Here is a 24,622-nt window from a genome sequence, read left to right as displayed (position 1 = left end):
GATTTGCACAGGAATGCGGTGAAGTTCCTGTGCGAATCACATGCGATGTACCGTACCGCATATATGTAAACCCAGGCTAACCCTAGGTTCACATCTGTGCGGTTGGTGCCGCTGCGAATCCGTACAAATATCTGTGCAACCACACCGCCTGCACAGAGGAATGTGGACCCGCGGGCGGGTGCCATTCATTCTAATGGCACGCCACCCGCACTGGAAAATGCAACCGTACTGGGAACTGAGGTTCTGCGTTTTCCAGAGAAGCGCAGGGACTTCTTCTCTGCGTGTCACGGGCAGGGGAGTCCATTCAAATTAATGGACTCTGGTGCCCCTGCAAAACGTGGCCCACGCGGCCGCATAGATGTGAACCGAGGGGTAAATGATCATTTTGATATATGTGTAGCCACCTAGGACTTGAAAAGTACAATGCTCCATGTAGATGTGTAATTTAGTAAGAAAGAAACAAAAAAACGTACTTTATACTTTTTTTTATACTTTATTATACACATTTATACTTTTTAAATACTTTTTACATTTTTTTTATTCTCTTTTATACCTTTTTTTAAATACTTTTATACTTTTTTTTTTTATTTACAGGCATCGATTTCTTTTTATAGACTTTGCCATTTTGTACAGAGGGGTTAGTAGCCATCCCGCTGACCCCTGCGCTGCTTGTACAGTTGTTTGCACTAAAATCCCAGTATCTCTTTTCCTTCCAGTCAAACCAGCTTCATTCTGTAAACTGGTCTGAAAGGAGTTAACAGTAGCTGATCCAGCCTCCAGGCTGACACAAGCCTCCATGAGATTGGTTCGGACACAGCCGGGGTTGTCACAGCCCTCCCAGAAGCCCTTGAGGCAGCCAGATTGCTGTGATAGGAGGGGAGGGAAAGGTGAACTTTTCTATTATATAAAACCGTGTGCTTTGTGTTCCAGAAATCTAATCGTCAATCTGAGATCAGAGTCCTGGCTGGGAGGGGTGGTTGAGCTAAGTGACAACCCTTCAGCCTCTCTGTGTGGCTGCTGACAGACAAGCTACATCTGTCCTCCTTGCAGGCTGTACACACAGGAGCGAAGCGTGACCGGTGACAATGGCCTGGTGGAAAGTCAGCTCTGCTGGGAAAGATATCAATCCTGACCTGGCCAGTGAGAGGGTGTCCCCTTCTTTCAATGTGGAGACTCTCACTAACATCCTGGATGGAGGGGCAGAGGAAACCCAACGTAGGAGATCAGTGGGTGAGCGATGATGTATGCTGGGTCTATGCATGGGGATTATTTTGGCAGGGTTCAATATATCTGCAGCATAGAACTGCGTATGCTAGCACGGGGGCATGCTGGTACTTGTAGTTCACCTACAGCTGCAGATACACTTCACTGAGCGCTGTTTGGTGCATAAAGTGGGAAAGGATTACGCATGTTCAAATCTACACTGATCCCTCTGTGTGCAAATTTTACATCCTTACTTGCAGATAAATGACTCCGCTCATAGTGCAATGTGGGGCCCCAGACAATTCGCTAAATACAAAATGAATTGTGGGTATAGCGAGCGCTCAGAAAAACCAGCCGCTGGAACACTTCAAGGGATCACTAGACCTCATAACAGAGACATTATACATATATATAGTGCAGCGCTGTAATGTGATAAAATTAGTATAAATTCGTTCATAGAGTCTTTCTTGCAATAATAAAACCAAATATGTGCAGGCCTTCTCCTCATTAGGTGACTGGAAAATAGCAAAAATGCGCACTCACCGACCGCACATTTTAAATGCGCCTGTGTATGACATTATCCAGAAGACCAGCCAGGTATGCAGCTCCGGAAACCACACGGATCCTCCCTCTCCAACACTGACATCCGCCTTGGGTGTAGCAATATCTCCAGATCCAGAGGCCCTCTCGCCCCAAATAATAGGTAGACAGGGATCCCCCTTCTGGTTCCAGGTACCCCAAGAATGGAAGATGTAAATCTGCAACCCTCCAACAGGAGAGTCAAGAAAAAAGGGGAACGCCAATAGTGTGGTAGTTTCAAAACTTTATTGGAGCAAAAATCATAATGCCTGGGTCATATGCACATACACATACATATACCATTAGCCAATAACGGACAGGTAGGTATGAGATCAAAAAATTTTTGTACTAACCCGGCAATAGTATAGAACAAAGACCACTGGACCTCCTCGTGGTCTCAGTGGTCAGGAAGTCACACTTGCTACTGGCTCCTCCTGAGGCCTTTCGTGCAAAAAGCACTTCTGCAGAGGATGGACGCCACATGACCCTAAACGGCGGTCACATGACCCTAAACCCCGCCCCGCCTCCCGGCTTCTGAAACTCTTAAAGGGCCGGGCAGTGCCAGCGTGAAGGGGTTAAATAAGGTAGCCCGTGTGTGTGTGCACGCATGACCTCAGAATTATGTTGTCTCATGTATTTAAAAAATGCTTGTCACTGAGAATATAAACCAATTCTGTGTATGGGGGGCTCCCCAAACCTGAAGTGCCCAGGGCACCCCCAAGGTCTAAATCTGGCCCCGCCTCCTCCTTACTCAAATGCCCCCTCCAAGGGTAGATTTATACGTGTCTAAATCTCCCTTTATTCTACAGCCCTATCCATGTTTAGATCTCACTTCAGAGTCTACTGACAGGCAGCGAGGGAACGATGCAATGCCTCTTCACCATCGGTTTTAACCCCATTTTTGCCGATAATCACGCCACAACCACTTGCATTGCACATAGTTTTGGTGTTTACCCATTTACTAGACTTTGTAGCATTTGGCAGGCTTACTTGGTCACTAAAACAGAGAGAGTTTGAATTTCTCCAGACAGTATAAACATATAACCTGCTCTATCCAAATAATAAGTTTTTAAAGGCAAAAATTTCTTTTAACACTTAAATTAGGCAAGGAAAAATTTAGTTCAGTAACGCATAGCAACAGAAATAGTACTTCGCCTTGGTTGTGTGGATTTCCTCCCACAATCCTGATCCAATCAGGTTTGAAAGCAAGGGTCTTATGTGTTAAAGGATCAGTATCAAGAAGAATTTATTAGAAAATGATGGTTCAACTCTGTATGTTTGAATATAATTGGTTGCTAAAGTTGACAACTGTTTGATGAATTTGTTACTAAAACTGTCCTTAGTATGCGTGTGCTATCTGAGTTTTCAATATGTGTGATCAAACCAAGTACTCATAAAGTGTGGGTCGCTTTAACTTACAACAAACATGTTCATCCATGTTGATTGTCCGGTTGGATGGCCTAAGCTAGTGCCACCTGCCTATATGGTCCAGAGAAAAATGGAAATGATTATTAAAAGACTAGCATACACTCACCATTGTGGTCCTCAGACATGGTTAGTACAACCACCTAAAGAGCCGTGAGTGATTTTGGTCCTATTTCCCCCTTCGAGTACACACAGTCAGGCACACAGCATTTCTCCTACTCTTCCACTGGCACCAAAGAACAGTCTAGGGGTTTCTTTTGGGGTTTTTATTGGGAACAATGAACTTAGGGATAGGGAGCATGGGAGACCTTGGTAAACTGTAGAACTAAGCAACTTGAGGACTCTTCACTTTTGTCTGCACTGTAGAAAACAAGGAATGTCCCACAGGATCTCTATGCTGATGGTGACCTATACTGCTTCCAGAGTTAAAAGCTACACACAGTCACTACTTTTCTGCAACCACCACCTGGTGATATCTACCAGGATTTTGCCAGTGAAGGAGATGTAGACTTCATCTACCATAGGACAGTTAGCCTCTCTCCCACCAACTTCCTCCTGGCTCTGTACAGTAAACTTCTCCAGACCCTACTTGATCCCCGAACTTGAATTTGTGAATAGCCCCCGTATCACGTACCTGATAGAAGTCTGAATTGACAAGGTCAGCCTCTCTTGTATCTCCAACCCAAGCCCCACTGAAGGTGGAACAGATGGTGCCGAGGGACAGGAGAAACACGAGTGCCTGTGGGTATGGATTGTATAACTTGCTGCTGGTGGTGTAACCTCGGTGAATCAAGCAAGGCATACAATCCAGGAACAGAGGAGATTTCAGAATGGCCAACTGAGGTTAAGTAGGCACTCCACTGGAACTGCAAGATCTGGGTACGTGGCTTGCCGGAACTTCTGATAAGCGTGAGGCCAGAACACACCGTGACAACCAGAGCTGATATAATGGATAGCCAGGACAAGCACTCGGCAGGACTGTAGAGCCAAACTGGAGCCGGAAGAGTAGAGTAATAGCCAGGGTCAGCAACGAGCAGGCGATGAGGTACCAGAACATCAGATTGGGACAAGGTCAGGAGGAAGCCAGGATCAGAAACCAATGAGCAGAAGCATAAACAGAATCCAAGAGCAGGTCAATGGCAAGCTGGGTCAGTAACAGATATACACAGGATACAGCAGGACACAGGGAATTAGCTGAAGACCAGTCAGCTCTGACAGAGAGTAAGAGCCTCCTTTAAATAGTCCGTCTGGCGCCAGAAATTGTGGGCACGCTCCTACATGTGTGCGCGAGTCTATGCTCATTTCTATTAGCAATGCACCCGTGCTCATTTCTATGAGCGATATTGCACGCATGCGCATTTCTATGTGCCAGTCGCCTTACAGGAATTCCCTTACACCCCCCCTTCACCACCAGGCCTAGCTGGGACCTCCATGTCTTCCTAAAAGCTTCTTCTAAGGTCCTGCACAAGGGGCACAGCAGTACGGTGCCCAAGAACACTGTGCACTGCTTCTCAGGCCTCAGACTATTTATTAGCTCCCTCACCACCTATTGGGTACACCTCCCCAGGGATTGGCTGCAGTGCCATAAATATTCAGGCTGCATGCCCCATCCACCCTCCCACTATAGTTTTACAATCCTCTAGCAGAGGGGGGAAGCAACAGAGCAGCAGCCTTTAAAACACTGAGTATTCTTAATTAATCAACCCCTGCTCCTCTGATTACAGTGAAGCAAACTAAATTTACCTAGCACAATAATTTTATCCTATGTTTCTCCTCCAGTGATCACCATTCAGAAGGACCCAGTGTTCAGCCTTGAGAACCTGTACTTCAAGACCCAATCTGAGAGATACGAAGGAGCTGTCCGGAATACTTTCCATCTAAAGAAAAAAATGAAGGACTTGGGATGGGAAGAAAATGGAAGAGAGATGGAATATGCCCACAGGTTATTTTACTAGCTGGTGATAGATTTCTAAATAAACATGTTCCTTCATTTGCAAGCTTCCATTATATAGACAGTGTTATGCACATTTTAATGATATAATCTACAAATTCTCTGTGTTCTTCACTTCGTTAGAATAGAAATAGGAACAACCAATGGCTAATGGGTTTTTGCCTTGTGTTTAACATTGGTTTGTGAAGCATTTTTGATAGATGTTAAATTAAATTTTTTTTGCTTTGAATTTTTGTGCACACTCAAGCAAACCTTGAAGTTTATATACTATATGTATCAGTGCTGTATTTTGGGTGTGTGCTGCCCTAGGTAAGACTAAAATCAGCCCCCCCCCTTTCATCTGTAAACCCCATCCTTTCCTCTTTAGGTTCCACCTCTTCCTATTAGAGCTCTATCTCAGGAATTGGTCAAAGACCAGGATACAGGAGACTGTCAGAGACTGTGGATCAGGAGACTGTGGACCAGGAGACTGTCAGACTGTGAATCAGGAGACTGTCAGACTGTGAATCAGGAGACTGTCAGACTGTGGATCAGGAGACTGTCAGAGACTGTGGATCAGGAGACTGTCAGAGACTGTGGATCAGGATACAGGAGATGGTCAGAGACCGCAGATCAGGATACAGGAGGCGGTCAGAGACTGTGGATCAGGAGACTGTCAGAGACTGTCAGACACTGCAGATCAGGATACAGGAGATGGTCAGAGACTGTATATCAGGATACAGTTCAGTTTTGGGCACTAATTCACAAAAAGAACATTGGGGAACTAGAGAAAGCGCAGAGAAGGGCAACCAAACTGATAAGAGGCATGGAGGAGATCAGCAATGAGGAAAGATTAGAGGAACTGAATTTATTCTCTCTTGAGAAGAGGAGATTTATGGGGTTTATGATCAACATGTATAAATACATCGGTGGCCCATACAGTGAACGTTCTGTAGAGGTATTTACTCGAAGGTCATCACAGAGGTCAAGGGGCACTCTTTACATCTGGAGGTAAAGAGATTTAACCTCAAAATCCAGAAATGCTTCTTCACAGTGAGTGCGGTGAAAAAGTGGAATAGACTCCCTCAAGAGTTGGTTCTGGCCAACAGATTGTTTTAAAAAAAAAAGGCCTGGATTCTTTCCTAAAAGGACATAATATAACGGGATACTAAGATTTATAGGTAAAGTTGATCCAGGGAAGAGGGATCAAGAAGGAATTCTTTCTTTCCCCCTACTGGTGCAAATTGGAACAAGCTTTAATGGGGGGGTTTTCCCTTCCTTTGAATCAACTGTAGATATAGGATAATGTATATGGAGGTTTGCTGTGTGTGTTTTGTTTGTTTTTTCAGTCAGATGTTATCCCCTTAGGTGTTGCCCTCAGCTCCAAGATGTGAGAACCTTTTTTTTTTTTTTTTTTTTAAAGGGACCTAAAAATAAATATTTGGGTTCTCAGAAGTATTTTACACTGATCTTTGGGGCAGCCAAGTGAAAAAGCTTGATCACCAATGATGTAGCTGTTTATTTTTATTATTATTATAATATATTACAGGATTTATTTATCGCCAACCATTTGCGCAGCACTTTACAACATGAGGGCAGACAGTATTATTATTATTATACAGTATTTATAAAGCGCCAATAGTTCACTCAGCGCAGTACAGTTTCAATACTGGAGAAATCAGAGGGCCCTGCTCATTGGAGCTTACAATCTAAAAAGGAGGGTCAAGTGGTACAAAAGGTCATAACTGTGGGGAGTAGGCAAAGTTTCATCAACAGTAGACCCGTTCCCTCTGGCATCAGAATTATGAGCTCAAATCCTGTAATGAGATTCTGTCTGCCTAATGATGGCCATACACGTAACAATCTGATCAAACAACTCTTCATGGAATCGGACAATACGATTGCATCTATATATTACTGAACAGACATACTTTACCAAAGCAAAAGCAACCAATTTTCATTAAAATTATTCTGATCGGTCTGAACAGAGAATATGACTGTAGGATATAGATAGAATAATATGATTGGTAAGTGTACTAAGAACAAAGGTAGTGTTATTAGCAACATTATTAGCAACATTACCAGGTTAAAAAAAAAGCCTAGGAAAAAAGAAAACAAATGCAGGCACCACATATAAGGACATAAGTAAGCTGATATATAAGGTTTTTGTTTTTAGATAATCTCATTTTTTGCTGGAAAGTCCCAGATAGTGCTGTTTGCTGGTGACTCGTGGATGTCACACTGTCATCTTATGTCTATGAGCATTTTAAATGAAATGATTGCTATAACTGCAAACATATCAATATCCTTTCCCAATTCAGGCACTTCTCTAAGAACTTGGCTGCTCACACTGGTTTTCTTCTTTCAGGGCTCTCAGTGGAGAATACTCTCTTAACATCCACGGCGTCTTCATACGATCCCTCACTGCACTGGGTACTGATGAGCAAATCGCCAAGTGGCTGCCACTTGCCAACAACTATCAAATCTTAGGAACCTACGCTCAGACTGAGCTGGGACATGGTATGCTACTGCAGATTAAATACTTTCTCATTTATTTTTATCATAATAATCCTGTATTTGTCTCTGTGGGAAAAACATATAGCACTTTTATCACCATCTGTAGTCATTTGTAAACTCTAAATCTGACCATACACAGAGAGAGCTGATTGTCTGTAAAGAAATAATTTGATGCACGGCTGCTGTACACTCACTGCTTTACATTGTAGCAAAGTGTCATTTCTTCAGTGTTGTCACATCAAAAAATATAATAAAATACTTACAAAAATGTGAGGGGTGTACTCACTTCTGGGAGATACTCTATATATCCTACAAAGAGTTGAAGTAATTTTACTGAGACTTTTTATTATCTCACGTCTTTGTAACATACCAATGTTGCAATACAATGAACTCAAACTAATAATGTTAAAAACAGAATATCCACAATATACACAATATACCAATATGTATTAGTTTGTTAAAACCAATTAATATAGATAAAATATATATGTATATGGAAACTGACTATAGTAATATAAAACCTGAATTACTTAAAGCGGCGTTCCAGCTGAAAAAAAAACAAATAAAAGTCAGCAGCTACAAAAACTGTAGCTGCTGACTTTTAAAATACAGCCACTTACCTGTCCCTTGGTGCAGCGGTGTCCTCACCACCACTGGTTTCACCGGCCGTCTTCTTTCCCTGGCGCCAACATATTTAGTGTGGGCACCCGGCTGTGACAGCTTGCGGCTTCACAGCTGGGTACCCACTGCTCATGTGCGAGAAGAGCTGCACTTTGTGAATGGCCCCGTAGTCTTCAAGGACATGTCACGTGTTCCAGAAGATTATGGGGAGGGGGGGGGGGAGGACAACTTCTGCTTCCAATCGCCTGGGCGATCGCAGCGGAAGTGGGAGCGGGTACCTGTCAAATTCGGGTACCTGCTCCCCAAACGCGCCAATCCTTAATGGGGAGCGGGGGACAAACCATTAAAGCTGAACTTCCCCTTATGAGTGGAGGTCCCCTTTAACCATTTCAAGTCCGGACACTTTTACCCCCTTCGTGTCCAGGGCAATTTTCAGCTTTCAGCGCTATCACACTTTGAATGACAATTGCACGGTCATGCAACACTGTACCCATATGAATTTTTTAGTATTTTTTTGAGACAGATAAAGCTTTATTTTGGTGGTATTTATTTACCACTGGGATTTTTATTTTTTTTGCTATGTAAATTAAAATGTCTAAAAATTTTGAAGTGTTTTTCTTATAAAATTTTGCAAATAAATATTATTTCATCATAAATCTTGGCCAAAATCTATATTTTTAGTAAAAAAAGATAACCCAAATTAGTTTAGAACCAAAAATTATAATTTTTAAACTTTTGTTTTACATATTTTTAAATTTTTTTTTATATTATTTATTTAGTTTTTTACATATGGTCACGCTAGCAGTACAGTGTCACCATGGTGACACTGTACTATTTGTGGGGGGTGATGAAGATTTTTTTTTTTTTTTTCTGTACAATGATTGCTTTTACACCCATAAAGGATGTAAAAGCAATAATTTCTCCTTCTCTCTAGCTGCAGTCCTGCAGCCATTGAGAACTACTGAATGAGCTGTGATTGGTCACAGCTTGTCACATGGTACAAGGCTGTTGTGAATAGCCTTGTACCATGTGACCTCTGATCATTCACAGATTTCACACGTAGTAAGCAATGATGTCACAAGTGACATCTTGCTTACTACTCTGCATGTGATCACTGACTGGCTAATCAGTGATCACATGATCGGGACCTCCGTCTGACGATCGGTGTTTCACTGTGTCCGGAGGACACAGCAGGCACCGGATCGCGGTGCTGCGTGCACCCAGGGAGCGCGCACAAGCAGGGGGCCGGGAAAGCACTGCCACCTTCTGGCCGTTTATATACAACGGCCAGACAGGAGCTGGTTAAGTAAACAAGTATTCACTTCATGCAATTCTAATAATAATACAATTGGTATTTTTGGTGAAAATATTCCTTGCAAATAATAATACTATATACAATGTAAAGTTTAATATGCACTCTTTTTCTTGAGGTTCATAGAAAAAAAAATCATTGTGACAGGGGCGGACTGACAACTCATGGGGTCCCCGGGCAATAGGGGATCATGGGGCCCCTGTGTCCTTGCCCAAACTCAAAAAAGCCTATGAAAAAGGTACCAGGGGCATCTCATGGGGCCCCCCACTGACCCCGGGCCCTCGGGCAGTGCCCGAGTTTCCAAATGGTCAGTCCGCCCCTGCATTGTGAACAGTTCTTTTGTCCTTTTGTTCAATCTAAACCTGGACTCATCCATTTATCTTACAACTTGGTATCATGTCTAGTCTTCATCTTGTAGTTGTCTGGTACCACCATACCTCCCCTTATATTTTACCCTGGGAAAGCTGTAGCGAATTTGGAATGCTCTAAGAATCTGTGTTCAGAAACCATGAAAATAGAATATACAGAACAAAATGGCTTCCAGCATGCCCATGTAAAGATGGATAAGTTCAGGCCTTCTTGTTTGTTTCTGTGAGTCCAGAACAGTTCCAACATCTCCACCTACTCCCTGGACCCGTACGGAGTGGCTGGTCTGACGCATTGTATCACAGGAGGTCGGCTGCTCTTCACCAAAACCATTCAGAAAATGCTTTGCATTTTCTGAATGAATGCAAAGCATTCTCTGATTGGTCCAGCTTTATGTCACTGCCAGGGGCGGACTGACCATTTGGAAACTCTGGCACTGCCCGAGGGCCCGGGTTCAGTAGGGGGCCCCATGAGATGCCCCTGGTACCTTTTTTAACTTTTTGAGTTTGGCTTTTTGAATTAGGCTTTTTTGAGTTTGAGCAAAGACACAGGGGCCCCATGATCCCCTATGGCCCAGGGGCCCCATGAGTTGTCCCCCCCCCCCCCGGTCACTGCCCCACCTTTCCACCATGTCCAATGTAACTTTGTAAAATTATACCATACCTGAAATTCATCTTTAAAGCAGTATTAAACTCTTTATAAAACAAAAAAAGCTGTAGCCAGGTACCGCTAGTATGCACCGCATACTAGCACATGATGACAGACTTAACCTGTCCTGAGGAGCCCTCCAGTGGGACGCTCTCATTGCCGCAGGCACCTCATCTTCACCCAGCCTTCCTTCTGGGTAAGCACTTTCCGCCGCGAGGATGTCACAGCTGCTGCACAGCGCACTCTGTATTGACAGCACACTCTGTGTGATCTAAATGCAGAGTGCACTGCGCATGCCCCAGTGATGTCATCGGCTCCTGCTGATGTGACTATCCCCTAAACAGGACATGTTTAGAAGGTATTCACTGTATACAGGGCTGGTGCTAGACTATTTTGTACCCTAGGCAAGACCAGCTACTTGTGCCCCCAAATTGGATCATGCTTTGCTTTTGTGTTTTTTGCTTTCCTCTGGATCAACTGTGGGTGTAGGATTATAACTTTTTTTTTTTTTTTATAATGGTTGAACTGGGTGGACTTTTGTCTTTTTTCAGCCAGACTAACTATGTAACTACGATGCGGTGCGGCACACCGCATGTGATTCACTCAGGAACAGCACCGCATTCCTGTGAAAATCGCATGTGACTTCTGTGCGGTGCAATTTGAGCCATGCATTCTGTATGGCTCAAATCTCTCCACATCTGCACCAAAATAGTGCAAGACCCTTTTTTTTTTTGTCTTCACCAGAATCTGTGAACACCCATGCAATCCAATTCTGCACATCACACCGCATTTTGAGAACCGATTTCAGGGCTTTCTTAACTTAAAATACACGCCCATAGCGATTTGCGTGAACGGGGTGCAATTATGATGCAGTGCGGAAAGTGCACAGAAACTGGTGCGAATTCCGCACCACATCAGTGTGAACCAGGACTCAAAAACATTATTTTTTATCATGATGCTATGGGTAAAGTTCCACTTTAACCACTTGCCGCCCAGCCACCGCCTATAAACGGCGGCAGGGCGGCGCTCGTAGGCAAAACGACATTTTAAAATGGACCTCCGCAAAACAGGTAGGGGGCGCGCGTGAGGCGCGTGCCCGCCCTGCCTGTCCCACGGGTGTCCGCAGCGGGTGTCAGCCGCCGGGTCACGGCTGGTTTTTACCGGCCGTTTTCCCGCGATGAGCTGTTATCACTGACACAGAGCAGAGCTGCATTGTTTACACACAGCCCTGCTCTGTGACAGTTCCCCGACAAGCTGAAGAGGGAGAGAAGAATTTCTCTCCCTCGATCAGCTCCCTCCCCCCCGTCCAGCACACACCCCCGCCCCCTAGTAAAACACTCCCCTTACACAGTAAACTCTAAATATGTTAACCCCTTCCTCCCCAGTGACATTAGTACAGTATCAGTGGGGTTTTTTTCACTGATCACTGTATTGGTGTCACTGGGGATGTCAGTGACCCCAAGTCAGTTCCCCCCCAGTGTCAAAATGTCCGCCACAGTCCCGCAGTCCCGCCATAAGTCGCTGATCGCCGCCATAAATCCCTGATCGCCGCCATATGTCGCTGATCGCCGCCATTATTAGTATAAAAAAAATAAAAAATCCCAGTATCTTTCCCGCCATTTGTAAACGCTATAACTTTCACGTAAACCAATTAATTTACACGTATTGGGTTTTTTTTACCAAAGACATGTCGCAGAATGTATTTTGGCAGAAATTTATGACTAAATTTGATTTTAGCATTTTTTTTACTGGACATGTTTTATAGCAAAAAGTCCAAAATATTGTTTTTTTTTCCTCAAAATTGTCAGCCTTTTTTTTTATAGCGCAAAAAATAAAAACCGCACAGGCGATCAAATACCACCGAAAGAAAGCTCAATTTGTGGGGAAAAAAAGAATGTAAATTTCATTTATGTACCGTAATGCATGACTGTGCAATTGTCCATTAAACTAGCGCATCGCTGTATAGCAGAAAAATGGCGTAAATTGCAGTATTTATACCATAGTTTGTAGACGCTATAACTTCCACACAAAGCAATCAATATACACTTATTGGGATTTTTTTACCAAAAACATGTAGCAGAATACATTTTGGCCTAAATTTATAACCAACTTTGAATTTACTATATATTTTTTATAGCTGAAAAGTAAAAAATATTGTTTTTCTTCAAAATTTTTAGTCTTTTTTTGTTTATAGCGTAAAAAAATAAAAAGCGCACAGATGATCAAATTACACCGAAAGAAAGCTCTATTTGTGTGAAAAAAAGGGCGTAAATTTCGTTTGGGTACAGCATTGCATGACCGCGCAATTATCAGTTGAATTAGTGCAGCGCCGAGTAGCAAAAAGAGGCCTGGTCATTAAGGGGGGTAAATCCTCTGGAGGGCAAGTGGTTAAGATTACATATTTTTAGGACAAAATATGCTTCTTTTTTTTTTGTTTTTTTTTGTTTTTTTTGTTTTGTATAAAATGATTTTATTTTCTATGCAATCCATACAAAAAAAGTAACAAGACTAAAAAAAGAAATTTTTTCCATATTTAAAATAAAAAAAAAAGTATTACTGTAGCTAAAAAGTACTCTTTGCAATGGCCATGACAGGTGGACTTTGATAGTCAGGTGCAGAGATCTTGGCAGTTGGTGATAAACTGATCTTTAGCCTTTTGATTGTCTGACCTAAAAATAAAAAAACCTGACAGCTGTTACTGTTAATATATGGATCTCAACTGCATGTGCACTTTTAGTGGATAAGGATGAATAAACATGGTAAATGTTGTCAAGCATGTATGTTAAATGTCAAAGATCCAAGTTCATTCACCTAGCTTGTTAATTTGTTTCAGGCACTTATCTTCGAGGTTTAGAAACCACTGCCACCTTTGATCCCACAACACAGGAATTTATCGTTGACACGCCAAACATTACAGCAACAAAATGGTGGCCAGGAGAGTGTAAGTATTGTATACTCTTTATACTGTTTTACTGTTTGCAGTAACTTATGAGAATGAAGTTTCTTTCTGGCAGAGCTACAAGATCCAGCATAAAATATGCACCTATAGTACTCACAGTTGTGTGTGTGTGTGTGTGTGTTTATACAGTGCCTTGAAAAAGTATTCATACCCCTATAAAATAATAAAATAGTATTGAAAAGCTATAAAAAGATATGAAAGTTCCTACAGACATGTCGTCGCTTTTATATACAGTGCCTTGAAAAAGTATTCATACCCCTTGAAATTTTCCACATTTTGTCATGTTACAACAAAAACGTAAATGTATTTTATTGAGATTTTATGTGATAAACCAACACAAAGTGGCACATAATTGCGAAGTGGAAGGAAAATGATAAATGGTTTTCAACATTTTTTACAAATAAATATGTGAAAAGTGTGGCGTGCATTTGTATTCAACCCCCCGGAGTCAATACTTTGTAGAACCCCCTTTTCACTGCAATCCAACTGCAAGTCTTTTTTGGGGATGTCTCTACCAGCTTTGCAACCCTCCTGACTGCTCTGAAGATTTCCCAGGACAATGATAAAAAACTAAGTACAGTGCTATCCTTTGAAAGCTTGCTACATGTGGCAGTCTTTCCCCTTGTGAATCCCTGGGTGTGCTGATGTACTTGGGCCGCCTTCCTTGCTCCCAAGCAATAATCCTGTTCATACCATGACGCTGAATGGATGTTCTGGAGCCAGCCCAAGCCCAGCCTGAAGGCCAAGCCCCTCCTAGGCCACCGACAACCTCCTCAGCACTCCATTTTCCACTCAACTCCCCTTCTAGCATGGCTATCTCATTTATGGGTTAGCCTAACACACTACCAGGGCCTCCAAACCTGACTCCAATAAACATGCAGATTTAGGTCTCCACCCCTCATGTGCACTGGCTTCTGGAAGCTTCCATGCTCCTCCAGAACTAGGCGGAGGTGACAGTCCCAATCTGCTGAGTCACCCAGCCTAACCTGCAATAACCCAACCTTATTACAGACTCACATAGTTACCATGAGTCATACCATAATAAATGTACCTACACTAACACTAGTATATTTCTACAGGCCAGCGAGGAATCCCATCATAGTAATGGGACTATCAGAATGTATGGGAGGCTGGAAGGAACAGGCAAGCTCTAACTACCCAGAAGTGTCAGCGCCTTGTCCATGTACAATGGCTTTGAATAAAATAGTATTGAAAAGCTATAAAAAGATATGAAAGTTCCTGCAGACATGTCGTCGCTTTTATATACAGTGCCTTGAAAAAGTATTCATACCCCTTGAAATTTTCCACATTTTGTCATGTTACAACAAAAACGTAAATGTATTTTATTGGGATTTTATGTGATAAACCAACACAAAGTGGCACAAAATTGTGAAGTGGAAGGAAAATGATAAATGGTTTTCAACATTTTTTACAACTAAATATATGAAAAGTGTGGCGTGCATTTGTATTCAGCCCCCCAGTCAATATTTTGTGGGACCCCCTTTCGCTGCAATTACAGCTGCAAGTCTTTTTGGGGATGTCTCTACCAGCTTTGCACATCTAGAGAGGGACATTTTTGCTCATTCTTCTTTTCAGAATTGCTCAAGCTCTGTCAGATTGGATGAAGAGCGTCTGCGAACAGCAATTTTTAAGTCTGGCCACAGATTCTCAGTTGAATTTAGGTCTGGACTTTGACTGGGCCATTCTAACACATGAATATGCTTTGATCTAAACCATTCCATTGAAGCTCTGGCTGGATGTTTCGGGTCGTTGTCCTGCTGGAAGGTGAACCTCCGCCCCCGGTCTCAAGTCTTTTGCAGACTCTTAACAGCTTTTCTTCTAAGTTTGCCCTGTATTTGGCTCCATCCATCTTCCCATGCTGAAGAAAAGCCTCCCCACAACATGATGCTGCCACCACCATGTTTCACGGTGGGGATGGTGTGTTCAGGGTGATGTGCAGTGTTTGTTTTCTGCCACACATAGCGTTTTCCTTTTAGGCCAAAAAGTTCAATTTTAGTCTCATCTTACCAGAGCAGCTTCTTCCACATGTTTTCTGTGTCCTCCACATGGCTTCTCGCAAACTGCAAACAGGACTTCTAATAGCTTTCTTTCAACGATGGCTTTCTTCTTCTTACCTCTCTTCTATAAAGGCCAGATTTGTGGAGTGTACGGCTAATAGTTGTCCTGTGGACAGATTCTCCCACCTGAGCTGTGGATCTCTGCAGCTCCTCCAGAGTTACCATGGGCCTCTTGGCTGCTTCTCTGCTTAATGTTATCCTTGCCCGGCCTGTCGGTTTAGATTGACGGCCATGTCTTGGTAGGTTTGCATTTCTCTGGAATCTTTCCATTTTCAGATGATGGATTGAACAGTGCTCTGTGAGATGTTCAAGGCTTGGGATATTTTTTTTATAACCTAACCCTGCTTTAAACTTCTCCGCAACTTTATCCCTGACCTGTCTGGTGTGTTTCTTGGCCTTCATGATGCTGTTTGTTCACTAATGTTCTCTAACAAACCTCTAAGGACTTCACAGAACAGCTGTATTTATACTGGGATCAAATTACACACAGGAGGACTCTATTTACTAATTAGTTGACTTCTGAACGCAATCGGTTCCACTAGCTTTTAGTTAGGGGTATCAGAGTAAAGGGGGCTGAATACAAATGCACGTCACACTTTTCAGATATTTATTTGTAAAAAATGTTTTTTTCATTTTGCATCCACTTCACAATTATGTGCCATTTGGTGTTGGTCTATCACATAAAATTCCAATAAAATACATTTACATTTTTGGTTGTAAAATGACGAAATGTGGAGAAGTTCAAGGGGTGTGAATACTTTTCCAAGGCACTGTAAGTGTAGCATGTTTGTTACTTAAAGTGGAACTTCACTGCACCTGAGCACCAAAAACATGGCTTTGGCCATCTTGAGTAAGGGCAGATGAGACACTGTATGCATTTATGTGCATTCAGGGCTCATTCACACAGGCAGGAAAAAATGCTGCATTTAAAAGGATATAGCAGATAGTTAGTTTTGTAAGCATCTAAATGCAGCACTATAGAAATCAATGAACCCATACACACAGCTGTGTCTACATACAAATTATTATTATTATACAGGATTTATATAGCGCCAACAGTTTGCTCAGCGCTTTACAATATAACGGGAGACAATACAGCAACAATACAGTTCAATACAAGAGGTAGCTGCGTTGAGTTGCTTTGAAAAAAAAAGTAAAATACAGCTGAAACTTTTACACACTTCTGCAGCTTTTACTCATGCGTGCACACACACAAACGTGTAATAAATGTGTGTACTTTAGGCACACATTTAATGCAGGATCTTTCTTTCATGTAGAAAATATGCATCTAAATATAGGTTTTTTTAATGCCTGTGTGAATGAGCCCTTATACGTGTTTTATGCTCATACAAGTGTAAAATCTGCAGAACTCCACGCCTAAAATCTGCAGCTGTGTCCTACTTTTTTGAGTGCTGCTAAACACAACGCACATTTTCGTATGTAGATGCAGTTGTGAATATGGGCATAATGATTACTATAGTGCTGCATTTTTATACACAAAAAGATATACACTGGATGCATCTGTATTGTGTTTTTTTTTTTTTTGTGTTTTTTTTTAATTTTTTCTGCCCATACAAATTAGCCCTTACAGTTACTAGTGTGCTTAGGCAGGCCATATATTTTAGTTTTTTCCTTTACCATGGGTGAAAGGAAAGAAAATTGCTCTTTTTTTTTTAAGTTCCCCCCCCCCCGCCCATCAACACAGTCAGTGTTGATGGGGAAATATGGAAAAATATATTCAGAACTGCGCCACAGTATTTCTGCTTAAATCAAATAATTAAAAGTGCAGCTGCTATCCTACTTGATGTAAACACCAAAAAATATGAAAAATAAACTGACCTGCTATACTACCTCAAATTATGACAAGTTCAATCAAAAAGCCGACTCCAGCTGCGATCTCCGGTCATGGTTACAAACCCAGCATGTGTGTGACATCACGTTCAAGCTCCGCCCTACGTGTTTTATCATCCGTCATTCAGGGGCGAGCTTGGGTGGCTCGGCTATTTGATTGATTGAACTTGTCATACTAGTGTCAGTGGAGACACACATCAAGTTGAGTTTGAGTGTTTTTTTTTAACCACTTCCCATCTGGCCCATGTAGATAAATGGCTGGACGGGAGCGCTGCTGAAGCGGGTGGACGTTTCTAAACGCCCCCCCACATCAATTGCCTGTGCGGGCTCCCTGGGAGCGTGCGGCACAGCGATCGGTGCCTGCTGTGTCCGGAACACAGATTGCTGAGGTCCCAATCACATGTGATCACTGATTGGCCAATCAGTGATCAGATGAATAGTAGTAAACAAGATGTCACTTCTGACACCATTGCTTACTACTTGTGAAATCTGTGAATGATCAGAGGTCACACGGTAGAAGGCTATTCACAACAGCTTTTGTACCATGTGACAAGCTGTGACCTATCACAGCTCTCACAGTATTTCTCAATGGCTGCAAGAATGCAGCCAGAGAGGATAAATGATTGCTTTTACAGCTTTTTGGGTGTAAAAGCAATCAGTGTAAAAAAAGAAAACAAAATCTGCATCACCCCCCCCCCACAAGTATTAGTGTCACTATGGTAACACTGTACTGCTATGGTGACAGTATGTAAAAAACAAAACAAAAAAAATCCCCATAAATAATAATATAAAAAAGTAAAAACAAAAAAGGTTGAAAAATTATCATTTTTGTTTATAAACTAATTTGGGTTATTTTTATTTTTACTAAAAAGATAGATAATACATTTTGGCCAAGATTTATGAAGAAAGATTATTTATTTACAAAATTTTATAGGAAATTTTGGACTTTTTCATTTATATAGCAAAAAAATTTAAATCCCAGTGATGAATAAATACCACCAAAATAAAGTTGTATCTGTCTCAAAAAATGCTAAAAAATTCATATGGGTACAGTGTTGCATGACCGCGCAATTGTCATTCAAAGCGTGATAGCACTGAAAGCTGAAAATTGGCCTGACTAGAAGGGGGTGAAAGTGTCCGGACCTGAAGTGGCTAAACAAAAGTTTTTAGATGGTTTTACACTATGCAAGCCAATGTTTCTTCATCCTGCATGTGATGTGATGAGAGAATGTGGAATGACCATTTTTAAAGGGATCCCTGAAGAAAATTGCTGCATCAGGATAAACTGCAGATCCTGACTCTCAGAGCCATATGCATAATTAGCTTGTTTATCGCATGTCAATGATTGCTACAGGCTCTGTGTGAGCCTGTGTAACAAAGAAGTATCCATAGCTGGTGCTTTTATGTTCTTCTATGCAATGTTATGTTTAAACAAATTCTAAAAAACCTTGTTATGCAATTTTATTATATGTTCTATGACTTTCACAGTAGGAAAGACCAGCACTCACGCTGTTGTCCTGGCCCAATTATGTAGCAATGGAAAGTATTATGGCATGCATCCTTTCATTGTTCCCGTCCGGAGTCTGAAGGACCACTCTCCACTCCCAGGTAACAATTCACATCTTCAGATTCAAAGTTACTATGGGGTCCATCTTAAAAAAGAAAAAAAAAAGATGATTTGCACTGTGCTGTACTGGCTTTAGTAGTCAAAAGTGGCAGAGTGAAATAAAACTGCATAGAAAAAAAACCTGAAGGAGAGCCTGGTCACATGACCTAAGTCACATGATTCACTTTCTTCCAATCACAATAGACAAAGAACTCCATGGGACTGCATGCTCTATGCATCCACACCATGGCCTCCATTTTACGAGTAGGCTGTAAAATGTGGGCCACATTGTGTTTTTTAACTTGATGATGCATAACATTGAACAGATAGTGGATAGCGATATCTGCTCTCCAACATAAATTGGCCTCTGTTTTTCCTTTATTTGTGTAGCACCCTCTTAGTTAGCTAGGGGGAGCTCCAGTTCCAATTAGTTAGAGGCATAGAGTAGCAGTCTGGGTGTGACGGCTAGCAAGGTCAAATTTGGGAGCGGAGAGGCACTGCTGACCAGCTCTCTGGGATTTCCCCCTACTCTAGAACTTTGGAGAAAGATCTAGAAGCAGTGGGTGGAAGTGAGGAGTAGCTGGTCTGTACTCTGAGAGGATCCTGGCCAATCTCCAATAGGAGTCTTGGCAAGGGGCCTCTAAGAGTAACTGAGTCTACTCAGCAGCAGGAACGTTCGGGCGGAAGATGGAGAGGAAGTGAGGTTGAAGAGCAGGGAGAAAGGGGTTCACCTCTAGACAGGAATCTTGGAAGAAGGTAAGCTTGGGACTTCACTGACCCCCTGAGAGAGGACCACCAGCTAGAAGGCCTGGTAGCAGCCACTGACCCACCAGCAATGCAGCAGAAGGACTGAGTGAGTAGACCTGCACCCCCTGGGCCAGTAAGGGGAAAGAGGCACTCTGGTGGGAAACTGGATTAGCTTTTTACCCGGGATTGTTCATCCTGCAGTGGCAGACACCGGATCCCCTGCCCAGGGAAAAACCAGTACAGCTGAATGAGGAGAGGATTCATCTGGGGTCTGGGGTGGTACTATAGGAGATGTTGGCTAGCTCTTCAAAAGAACTTTTGTTGTAAAGACTTGTACATAGTTCAGGAAGGTTGTCCTCAGTTGCTGTTCCCTTGGGCACCCCATTCAAGTTCAATCTCCTAATAAATTCCAAACAAATAAGATCAAGGACTAGATACTGTCTGCTGGATGCAAGTCTGAGTGAAGGTAATGCATGTTGCCTGGCTGTGCAGGACTATAGAAGGAGCCAAAACTTCAGCGACTCTTGAGGGCTGCTGTGTTTCTGGGTCCCCTTAAGCTTCGCACAGCCAAGCAACATGCATTTTCCACACTTGCATCCACAGTCAGTGAACAGTCCATGAGCTTGGCTTTTTGTTATTTTTGTTAGGGAAAATAACTTGGATGGGGTAATGGGGATTATGGGATGCCCAAATTAACTGAATCCCCAATTCACTGGGACAACTTCCTTCCTATTTTACAAAAAAAAGATCCTGGACTGTTCTTCTGAGGTCAGTCTTTACAGATCAGTAGACCAAAAGCCCCTTATGGACTAGGGACTCTCGGCCCTCTGAAAGGTAGCACAGATTGTTGCAAACTACATGCAGAAGTATCTCCTCTCCTCTGTAGAACTGCTCCCAGTTCCACAGCCTGCAGACACTACCAACCCTCCTGGCTGCTCTGAAGATTTCCCAGGACAATGATTAAAGACTAAGTACAGTGCTATCCTTTGAAAGCTTGCTACATGTGGCAGTCTTTCCCCTTGTGAATCCCTGGGTGTGCTGATGTACTCGCCCCCCCTTCCTTGCTCCCAGGCAATAATCCTGTTCATACCATGATTCTGAATGGATGTTCTGGAGCCAGCCCAAGCCCAGCCTGAAGGCCAAGCCCCTCCTAGGCCACCGACAACCTCCTCAGCACTCCATTTTCCACTCAACTCCCCTTCTAGCATGGCTATCTCATTTATGGGTTAGCCTAACACACTACCAGGGCCTCCAAACCTGACTCCAATAAACATGCAGATTTAGGTCTCCACCCCTCATGTCCACTGGCTTCTGGAAGCTTCCATGCTCCTCCAGAACCAGGTGGAGGTGACAGAGTCCCAATCTGCTGAGTCACCCAGCCTAACCTGCAATAACCCAACCTTATTACAGACTCACATAGTTACCATGAGTCATACCATAATAAATGTACCTACACTAACACTAGTAGTGCACCTATTTTAAAAATATGTCGTCAAGTGACTCTGTCACTAGTGGTGCACGCACCTGCAGCGGCTTTCATTTATTCCTCTACTGGCCATTCTGATCAGACGAAGCTTTGACACTTGCTGCTAATGATGAAGGTTGAGTGCTTCCTCCCTCCATACACATATTTCTACAGGCCAGTGAGGAATCCCATCATAGTAATGGGACTATAAGAATGTATGGGAGGCTAGAAGGAACAGGTAAGTTCTAACTACCCAGAAGTGTCAGCGCCTTGTCCATGTACAATGGCTTTGAATAAAATAGTATTGAAAAGTTATGAAAAGATATGAAAGTTCCTGCAGACATGTCCTCGCTTTTATATACAGTGCCTTGAAAAAGTATTCATACCCCTTGAAATTTTCCACATTTTGTCATATTACAACAAAAACGTAAATGTATTTAATTGGGATTTTATGTGATAGACCAACACAAAGTGGCACATAATTGCAAAGTGGAAGGAAAATGATAAATGGTTTTCAACATTTTTTACAAATAAATGTGTGAAAAGTGTGGCATGCATTTGTATTCAGCCCCCCGGAGTCAATACTTTGTAGAACCCCCTTTTCACTGCAATCCAACTGCAAGTCTTTTTGGGGATGTCTCGACCAGCTTTGCACATGTAGAGTGTGTCATTTTTGCCCATTCTTCTTTACAAAATAGCTCAAGCTCTGTCAGATTGGATGGAGAGCATCTGTGAACAGCAATTTTCAAGTCTTACCACAGATTCGAAATTGGATTTAGGTCTGGACTTTGACTGGGCCATTCTAACACATGAATATGCTTTGATCTAAACCATTCCATTGCAGCTCTGGCTGTAAGTTTAGGTTCGTTGTCCCACTGGAAGGTGAACCTCCGCCCCGGTCTCAAGTCTTTCACAGACTCTAACAGGTTTTCTTCTAAGATTGCCCTGGATTTGGCTCCATTTATCTTACCATCAACTCTGATCAGCTTCCCTATCCCTGTTTAATTAAAGATTACCCACAACATGATGCTGCCACCACCATGTTTCACGGTGGGGATGGTGTGTTCAGGGTGATGTGCAGTGTTAGTTTTCTGCCACACATGGCATTTTCCTTTAAGGTCAAAAAGTTAAATTTTGGTCTCATCTGACCAGAGCACCTTCTTCCACATGTTTGCTGTGTCTCCCCCCACATGGCTTCTCGCAAACTGCAAACAGGACTTCTAATGGCTTTCTTTCAACAATGGCTTTCTTCTTCTTACTTCTCTTCCATAAAGGCCAGATTTGTGGAGTGCACAACTAATAGTTGCCTGTGGACAGATTCTCCCACCTGAGCTGTGGATCTCTGCAGCTCCTCCAGAGTTCCCATGGATCTCTTGGCTGCTTCTCTGATTAATGCTCTCCTTGCCCGGCCTGTCAGTTTAGGTGGATGGCCATGTCTTGGTAGGTTTGCAGTTGTGCCATACTCTTTCCATTTTCAGATGGTAGATTGAACAGTGCTCCATGAGATGTTCACAGCTTGGAATTTTTTTTATAACTTAACCCTGCTTGAAACATCTCCAGAACTTTATCCTTGACCTCTCTGGTGTGTTCCTTGGCCTTCCTGATGCTGTTTGTTCACTAATGTTCTCTAACAAACCTCTGAGGGCTTCACAAAACAGCTGAATTTATTTGTAAGAAATTTTGAAAACCATTTATCATTTTACTTCAACTTCACAATTATGTGTCACTTTGTGTTGGTCTATCACATAAAATCACAATAAAATACATTTATGTTTTTGGTTGTAACATGACAAAATGTGAAAAAAGTATGAATACTTTTTCAAGGCACTGTATGCAGGCCACTTCTTTTTAAGAACAGGGGCTTTAGGGAGATTTTTTGTTCTCTAGAAAAACCAGCATATTTCCCCTTCCATTACTCCAGTGCATCCCAAAATAAACCAGAACACTTTTTCTGTAAACATATAGACACAAGGATTGGTGTGAGCATCAGTACTCAACTACCAGTGTCTAAGCAATGTATTTATATTCTTCTTTTATTCACATATACCTGCAAGATTAAAAAGGACTATCTGTGGTGCTCAAAAGTCACCCAATTCTAGCCTACACTAAAAAAAGTTGGAGACTGTGGGGTTGAATTCCTAAAGGCAAATAGACTGTTTACTTTTCAAGGGAATTTTCCATTGGCCTAACAAATGCTGTGGAGCTCTGTTAACTTCCATCTTCAAATTACATGCAAGCAAAATACTTTTTTTTTTTTAACTTGCTTAACGTGATTGGGTATTCTTTCCCAATTGAATTTTCACAACATTCACTAAGACCTGGGGGACATTCCCTTATAAAATGAACAGCCTATTTGCCTATAGTAAATCAACCCCGTAATCTCCAACTGTTTTTAATGTAGGTTTGAATCCGGTGACTTTTTAGTACCAAAGATAATCTTTAGTTCAGCCACTAGATCTTCTCTGCTAAGTACAAAAATATATATGAATTCCAAATATTTAGCCATTGCCACTTCCTTTCAGGAATAACCGTTGGTGACATTGGGCCCAAGATGGCCTTTCAACAGGTTGACAATGGATACCTCATGATGAGAAACATTCGTATTCCAAAGGAAAACATGCTAAGCAGATTCTCCGAGGTACTGAAAGTGTTAGCAGTTTTATTTGTAGCATTCAAAACTGTGTTGCCAATAGGGCCCCATTTGCTAAGGGCTTGACTCCAATTAAATAGTTACACTGTAGGGCCCAATGTCCTCTGACCATCACACCTATATACTGTATGTCCAACAGTATTCACACACCTCCAAATTATTGAGCTCAGGTGTTTCTAGTGAAGGTTCCTGGTAATGCTACAGCATACAAGGACATTTTTGGATTATTGTGCACATCCAGCCTTTGAAAACAGGAGCACAAAAATAATGGATAGAAAAGGGCCTTCCCCAAACTATCCAAAGCAAAGCCCATAAAGACATGGTTTGATGAATGGTGTGGTGGAACTTTAGCAGTCTGCACAGAGCCTTACCCTCAACTCTGTTTAATACTTTGGGGAAATGTTTTTCAACCTTTTTCAGTTAAGGCACCCTTTATAATTCTGCAGAATCTTGAGGCATCCCATTCTAATATGTAAAAAACTTAAACTAATACATATCGCAGCAACATCCACAAGTGTAGGTCACCCAACATTACCCACAGCTAGACACATGCAGAATGAAAAAATTAATTTAGTTTCATATTGATCTGTTAAGTTACTAATTTTGTTTTGTTGCATTCATAATGAAATTAGTTTCAATTGTTTGTTTTCAACCGGATTCAAATT

At 42.2% G+C, this 24,622-nt stretch overlaps 1 protein-coding gene across 1 annotated transcript in view; it reads left to right on the top strand.

Annotated features, from left to right (window-relative positions):
- The first annotated feature begins 864 nt into the window (after positions 1-864).
- Positions 865-24,622, top strand: part of ACOX2 (acyl-CoA oxidase 2) — a 48,016-nt gene continuing 24,258 nt past the window's right edge. Inside the window, exons 1-6 of the mRNA XM_089682054.1 lie at positions 865-1,230; positions 4,987-5,149; positions 7,506-7,657; positions 13,435-13,542; positions 18,978-19,097; positions 23,830-23,945. Coding sequence (XP_089538180.1) covers positions 1,086-1,230; positions 4,987-5,149; positions 7,506-7,657; positions 13,435-13,542; positions 18,978-19,097; positions 23,830-23,945 — 804 coding nt within the window. The 5' untranslated portion in view covers positions 865-1,085. The remainder of the gene's footprint in view (positions 1,231-4,986; positions 5,150-7,505; positions 7,658-13,434; positions 13,543-18,977; positions 19,098-23,829; positions 23,946-24,622) is intronic.

The sequence above is a fragment of the Staurois parvus genome, unplaced genomic scaffold (assembly GCF_062004578.1).
Source record: "Staurois parvus isolate SC_StPar_1 unplaced genomic scaffold, SC_StPar_1.0 ptg000283l, whole genome shotgun sequence".
In the NCBI taxonomy this organism is placed as follows: domain Eukaryota; kingdom Metazoa; phylum Chordata; class Amphibia; order Anura; family Ranidae; genus Staurois; species Staurois parvus.
The sequence above is the reverse complement of the archived record's forward strand: the minus strand, read 5'-3'. Positions and strand labels throughout refer to the sequence as shown.